This window comes from Alligator sinensis, unplaced genomic scaffold (genome assembly GCF_000455745.1).
Source record: "Alligator sinensis unplaced genomic scaffold, ASM45574v1 scaffold588_1, whole genome shotgun sequence".
NCBI lineage: Eukaryota > Metazoa > Chordata > Crocodylia > Alligatoridae > Alligator > Alligator sinensis.
Genome location: NW_005842244.1, coordinates 1,174,704 through 1,181,952, shown reverse-complemented (window position 1 = coordinate 1,181,952; position 7,249 = coordinate 1,174,704). Strand labels below are relative to the sequence as shown.

Here is a 7,249-nt window from a genome sequence, read left to right as displayed (position 1 = left end):
AGGAGTGATGGGGGCTGCAACTTAACCCCTTGCATGCTGCAGGTTGGGCAGTCCTGATCTATAAGAATGGCATGGAGAATAGTCACCTATTCAGGGGTGGGTTCGGAGGGGAAAGCAGAGTTTGCATTGCCAGAGGGCAGCACTGGAGTTTGACACATGAAAGCAAACTCCAGCAAACCCTCCCTGTATGGGAGATGCAGCATGTGGGGTTATTTGCACCATTGTCTTGAGACATACCCTTGGCTGGCACTGCTATGAACTGCCCTCAGCTCAGACCACAGCGCCTTGAAAAAGGTTTCAGGAAGTTTTCCTGCTGGCTGGCAGGGGATGAATCTTATCTCCAGCAGCCCACTAGGCTTTGATCACACAGAGCCCCCTTCCTATCAGGATGGCAGATATCTACAGCCACAGGGTCTGGCTGCACATCGGTGTATGGGAATAGCCCCACGGTCTCTGTACTTCAGCAAAATGTCTGTTGCAAATGTTGCAATGATCTGACAGAAGGCTTCTTCCTTCCTGCAGGCTTGACTAGGAGGGGAGCCACACACAATAACCTTCCACTGACCTGCACTCACCTTGCAAAGGTCCAGCTCTTGGGGCACGACCCTGTTACCGCCATATAAATCAGAAGCAACTCGCCCAAAGGTAAAGGCATCCCTTGGGTGGGACCGGTGAGAGAGGAGCAGCCGGTCCCCAAATTCTCAGCATGGCTATTTGATACGAACCTGCTCCACACCTGGGTAGGTGTCACATCAGACTTGACCGGCCAGGTACGTGAGTGTTCACATTACCTGCTCAGGTAAAGCGGAGACCTCATTACCACCAACGATCATGGGCAAACTTGGTTGCTCACTAAGGCATCTCTATCTAGACCACAAGCCACGAGCTACGGGTGTTTACATGCATCCTTTGGAACGTGCACCAGTCTGCGGCTCTGTTCGGGACTGGAACGGTGGAAGCCACCAGATGGTGCTATGACAATCTCTACATGCCATTTCGAGTGAGTGGGCAGTGTAGTCTTTCAAGAATTGCTGTATTGTGATTTTTTTTCTGAAAACAAGTATGAGCCATTGCAAACAGCTGCAAGCTGCTATCTGCTTGGTATCTGTAGTGAGAATGAATTCTTAGAGCAGAGCTTCTTTCTGGGCATTGGGTACTGGCCTTTGGACAGATATCCAGAAGCGGGGCTTGCCCGTGAGAGTTGTGATCAGCTCTGTGCAGGGAAAAAGAGGAGGGCAAGGGAGGGAGGGAGGAGGGAAGACACTCAGAACTGCATCTCTTTGATTTTCATGATGGAAACAAACCTGCCAGGCCCAGGGATCTACATGTGGTGGGCAGAAAGGTGAGCATGTGGTTTGTGATTTCTACCATTTGGTGCCTTGGATGGATTTTAATATTTACTGCTCATCTCATATCACATAAATTAAGCAAACAAACCAGCGTTTCTCCAGCAGCACGCCCTCAGGACTTTGTCTTCCCATGCTTTCATCTACTTCCAACACTCCCACCCCATTTATACAGTCTCTCTCAAACTGCTATAGGGGAAAGGTAAGATATCAAGAGACAGCTTTGCTCGTTTTGAAAAATGACTTTTTCCTGGAGCAAAGGAGGGAGAGAGAGAGAGAGAGTAAATTCTCCTTAGGCAAAAAGAAGCCCACAACAATATGAGGCTCTTGTTCTCCAACTCCAGTTTGTGGCAGTGAGCAGAGACTATGCAAGAAGCCCGAGTTTCTTCTTTACTGGGAGAAAACAGTGGTTTATATGAAATGTAATGTAGGAACGTTGCACAGCATGTGCACATGGAAATTTAATACCACCCTATCTATCCAATGCGAGGAATACAGGAAAATAACCTGACCTACATAAGAGATTTTTATTGGCAAAACTGTTTTGATTAGGGGCTGCATTTTAACAACTATATTAAGGTACAATCCATGATGCGAATACCATTGCATCAGCAATAAAGGTGCTTTGTACAGGAAAAAATTATTTCTAATTCCTGTACAGAAATAAACTATTCAGATATAAGCATTTCTCCAGCTATATTGGTATTGTTTAAGCAGTTGAGTGTATGGGGTGGGGTGGGGGAGTGGGGGGCAGGGAGAACAAGATCTAGGATAAAATGAAAAAGATCCTTTCTTTTTCAGATACACGAACAGCAAAAGGTTTCATTTGATTCCTTTGGAAAGAACCTAGATAGCCCAGGATTGTCCATACTAACAAGATGTTCTTTGCAGCTGAGAAGGAAAACAATGACTCTGACAGTGTTTTAAATAGTGTAAATACAGCTAAATTATGGATACAGAAGTGTGAAACTGTGGAGAAAGATGATAATGGAATTATACATCAATGCTCTCCGTACGACAGTAAAAACTAATGTTTTATACATGTGTAATGTTAAATTAATTCATTTCAGTCCTTTCAGGCAAAGGTACATTAACTGCTCCATCTCAACATAATCATATTACCTCAATAGGCCCTCTATGTCACACTTCCTTGGTGGTAATCACCATTTGATTAATTACAAGGAATTTAGTGGCATTACAGCTATTCCTCAAACAGAAGTGTAATTTGACACAATCCTCTTATTATTCCAGGTTAAACTTACTGTCTGGAAGCTGACTACCCTCCAGTGCCACGATGGTGTGTCTGCATGAACAGCCTTTCGTGCTGTGCCGGCTACTCACAGAGGCTAGTCGTTGTCAGCAGGGACAGAGCACAAGATAATTTGCTCCTCTGGGACCTGGTAAACCTACAGGTGAAACAGCCTGTGATGTGGAGGCAGAAATGAAGGGACCAGCTCTTTTTTTTTTTTTTTTTTGGTAATGAGTCTCCTGCCCTTTTCTTTGTGGAGATAGCCTAGAAAATGCAAACAGATCGGAGCTGACCAGTAGGGCCGTTGAGCTTGTCATTGACTGCATCATGCCGATCACAGCTTATTCCCTTCTTTATGGAAGTAAGCAACAGTGACAACTGAGTTTTGTGACCCTACAGCTGAGGCTCCTTTAAGAGGACCTCCGATCAGCTTGTGGCTGTGGGAACCCATGCAGGTTTCCTCCCTGGTGTAGCTTGCTCCTCTGCTGAACGCTCCCTTGGACCGCTGACCCCTCCTGCCAGAAGGGCCCCTTTGAGTCCTCACCTCCATTCACTCTTCTCTTCCTTCTCTGCTGCCCATTCGGGAACCCTGTATTCCCAACCTGGTTGCTTTTGTGGGATTTCCTTGGCTAGAACAAACTGCTTAATACTCCAGAATCGTTTGAATCAGAAAATTGTGTTTTAATGGATTGTGCACAAGACGGTCCCTCCGACAGCTGCACTCCAAGAGCAATTTGTTTACGGAGATGAAGGGACTCGGCTGCCTGTCACTACCTTTCTGTTCAGTCCCCTCCTTAGAGCAGTTCATGCTCCTACTGGAAGTATGGTAATGAGCCCTGCTTACAACAGGGAACATTAGACATGGTACAATCAAATTATATGTGGACTCACTGTGGATTCTCGTCAAGTAAAAAAGCTGAACAGCCGCTTATGTAATTGAACTTTAATTAGAATCTTTGGAAGTCATAAAACATCTTATTTTACTGATATACATAAACATACAGTCAATTTGTTTCATTGCTTTTTGCCCTTGCACAGAGACAGATAAAGTTTTAAACAAACCAGAACACCTAGACCCAGACAAGCGCAATGCAAATTTGATTATGTAACTTGGTCCTTTATATACAGCACTTGCTTTTCCACATGGTCACTGGTTTATCAATTAGTTGCAATGCAATGCAATTTTTGGCAGTAACATACTTAACACAGAGAAAAAGTGCAAATTACATGAAGCAATAGTGTTATCTCCAATCTGAGCAATGAGAAGTGCAAATATCTCAGCCCATAAAGTCTAAATTTTTATATCAACAGTATGTGCATAAGAGCATGAAAAATGGTCATGTAAAACTTAATTATGTGTTGCAATATTTAAAAAGAATGCATTTAATGGATTTTTGATGACAGACAGAATATTCTTTAGATTTAGGTTACAACTTAAATAATATATTATCAAGATACCTCTTCAAGATTCATCTAAGTATGTGTAACTTTTGTATAACATGGAAATCAAAGACAACTTGTTAAAAATTCCCCAAATTGGTATAGCTGGACAAATTTTTGTGCGTTTTATAAATAAGATTTCACTAACATTTCACATTAACAAATCAACCAACCCAATGAAAATCCATTTCAAAACATAGGTCTCTTTCAGGCACTATTTATGGAATACCCACATAATATTCCAACAGGTTAATGCACTTAGTGATTACCAAATAGTTAGATATCATTTTAAAGGAAATAAGGAAAATATTTTCAATGACAACTGATCACATCTTGCTTACTTTATCTATTCCTTATACTTTTCTTTATACAATCACAAGAATACACGTTCCAGTTAAACCATACTTATAACACAAACCTTTTACTAGTGTTACTTAAAACGCTGCGTGCCAGCAGAATTCCATTCATGGAGAAATTATTTCCCACAAAACTGGCTGATTTCAATAGTCTCCCTCTTTTTTCCAGATTCACTTTCCTTGCTGCTTCATCATAAATTATATCTATATTACACTGAGCTGCTTTCTGCATGTCATCAGTATTCATGCAGTTAGAGCAATTAAACTACAACAGCTTGAATTACCACTAATCTGCTTGCCCAGTTCACTTGCTAAATCACTAAGTGGCATTGTACAAAAACAGACTTTAGCAATCTGAAGTACAGGCTTGCTGGATGAAGAACTGTCCTTTAGGATAAAGCAAAGGTTCCTTCTCACACAAGCTGACACCATGCGGGCTGCTGGAAGCTTGCAAATGGTTCACTGGTTCAGGCTGCCTTCATTTAGTCCTCAGTGCTGCTGGGAATCACAGTGCAGGGGGATGATAACTCACTAGCTTTCATGCCCGCTGAATTAGAATATCACATTATTGAGTCAAACTTTGGCCTTTGTACAATTAAAATTATGGACACTAGTGCTGCAACTCAGCACAATTACAGCTGCACTGTAACAGAACATCTCAGCCCAAACAGCTCTTGCTCTATAAACATTTAATTAGAACAGAATAAAACATGTTGCTCACTTTGCATGAATATAGTAAAAGACTTGGAGAGAGATTCTAAAAGATGGAAAAAGACAGTTTTCCTCCAGTTTTCCCCCAAAGTTAAAGGCTTCAAATTGACATATCATCTTAATTATCACTGACTAACTTCCCTAGACCTATCCAGAGAGATAGCTATGAGAACTTAGCATTTGACTATCAGACTTACTGTGCAGAGCACAAATAATTTCCCAGAGGAGAATTTGATATTTCATCATTTGGAACAGTGGTAATTTAATTACATTGCTAATGTTTTCTGGCATACTTGAAGGGACAATTAGCATAAGTAAATCATGAGCGAGATGACAAGTCACTTAGCATTTATTTCTGCTCATCAGATGAGATCAAACAATATTCTAAATTCTCTTTTGTGTGTTGGTTGTTAATTCCAGCTTCTGCAGTTATACTAGGGATTGGTCTGGGATAGACTGATATTTTTGTAAGTATGATACTTATTAAAGTTTTCTAAGTTAACCTTGTTGAGAGAAAACAGAAGTGACAAGATATCTGAGAAGTAATAGGAAAAAAAATTACTGACCAGTACGCTTCATTTATAAGACTAAATGAAACCATAGCTATATACAACCCATTCAGGCAATGGGATACAAATATGATAATCTTAGCTGAAGTTTGCTTTTCATCTCACTCAGGACTGTACATTATTACAGCAGCTCTACCAATGTTCTAAAATAATTGCATTCATCTCTGCAAGTTCAATGAGATTCATGATAACACTGTTAATGTTACAGTTCCTTTCTGGCGTTTCAGAATAGCTACAGCTTGTTCATGAGTAACACCTTCCAGAGCTTCTCCATTAACTGCTAAAATTTGATCGCCACGCTTCAATCTGCCATCATCTGCAGCTGCTCCCTGCAAACAACAAAACATTATGTTAGAGGCCAGCAGCAAGTCAGCCCTGCCTTCTGTTAAAAAGACTCGTGGATGAGATGAGAAGGATGGCACCGGAAGTCTCGCCTTAATGTAAAGCGACAGCACCAGAAATGATGATATACAGGAAATTACTTTATACATTAAACTCTTGTATAGAGGGGGTTGCCATCATACCCAGGGGCAGATCCAGGATTTTGTTAAGGGGGGTGTAGGGGTACTGACTGCTGCAGGGATGGCTGCACCCCTGCTCCTAGCTTCCCCCCACCTCCACCCCACCACTGGGGCAGGCAGACTGCCCTGCAGGAGCATCAGGCAGGGATTTTTTAAAGTCCCACAATCAGGTAATAGTCTTCCCCTTACCCCTCTCGGTCCCTCCCTCCCTTCCCCTCCCCTCCCCTTACCCACCTACCCAACCTGGTGCTGCTGCTCTTGCTGTTCCTGTGTGCCCTGGCTGCCCTAAGGCTATGGGGAGGAGGCCCCAGAGCTGCTCTTGCCCTGCTCCAGCTGGACTGCATGGCTGGGCAGGGTCAGCAGGGGACAGCAGCAGCAGGCAGGTTCCCCCTCTCTGAGCCTGCTCCTGGGCTGACAAGAAACACCCAGGGGACCAGGAAGGGAGGACAAACCTGCCTACTGCCACCACTGCCACTGTCCCTGGCTGAGCCTGGCTCCCCGCAGGACCTGTTGGGACAGGGCAGAAGCAACTCTGGAGCTCCCCATCCTGATGCAGCCGAGGACAGCAACGATGGTGAGTGGGGGCGGTGGAGGGAGAAGCGGGGACATGCCTCTGCGCAGAGGGGAAGGGGAGAATCGTGCAATTCTGGGCGCCGCACTTCAAGAGGGATGCGGATCACCTGGAGAGGGTTCAGAGAAGGGCCACTCGTATGGTTAAGGGCCTACAGACCAAGCCCTACGAGGAGAGACTAGAGAAGCTGGATCTATTCAGCCTCCACAAGAGAAGGTTGAGAGGCGACCTTGTGGCTGCCTATAAGTTCATCACGGGGACACAGAAGGGAATTGGTGAGTATTTATTCACCAAGGCGCCCCTGGGGATTACAAGAAATAATGGCCACAAGCGAGCAGAGAGCAGATTTAGATTGGACATTAGGAAGAACTTCTTCACAGTTCGAGTGGCCAAGGTCTGGAACAGGCTCCCAAGGGAGGTGGTGCTCTCCCCTACCCTGCGGGTCTTCAAGAGGAGATTAGATAGGCATCTAGCTGGGGTCATCTA

The 7,249-nt window shown here is 43.9% G+C and overlaps 1 protein-coding gene across 10 annotated transcripts in view; it reads right to left on the bottom strand.

The window, feature by feature from the left end:
• Positions 1 to 3,530: 3,530 nt before the first annotated feature.
• Positions 3,531 to 7,249, bottom strand: part of PATJ (PATJ, crumbs cell polarity complex component) — a 231,990-nt gene continuing 228,271 nt past the window's right edge. For all 10 annotated transcript variants that reach the window (XM_025208661.1, XM_025208662.1, XM_014521711.2 and 7 more), the window contains one exon: positions 3,531 to 6,000. In XM_025208661.1, the coding sequence (XP_025064446.1) occupies positions 5,854 to 6,000 (147 nt within the window). In that variant the 3' untranslated portion in view covers positions 3,531 to 5,853. The remainder of the gene's footprint in view (positions 6,001 to 7,249) is intronic.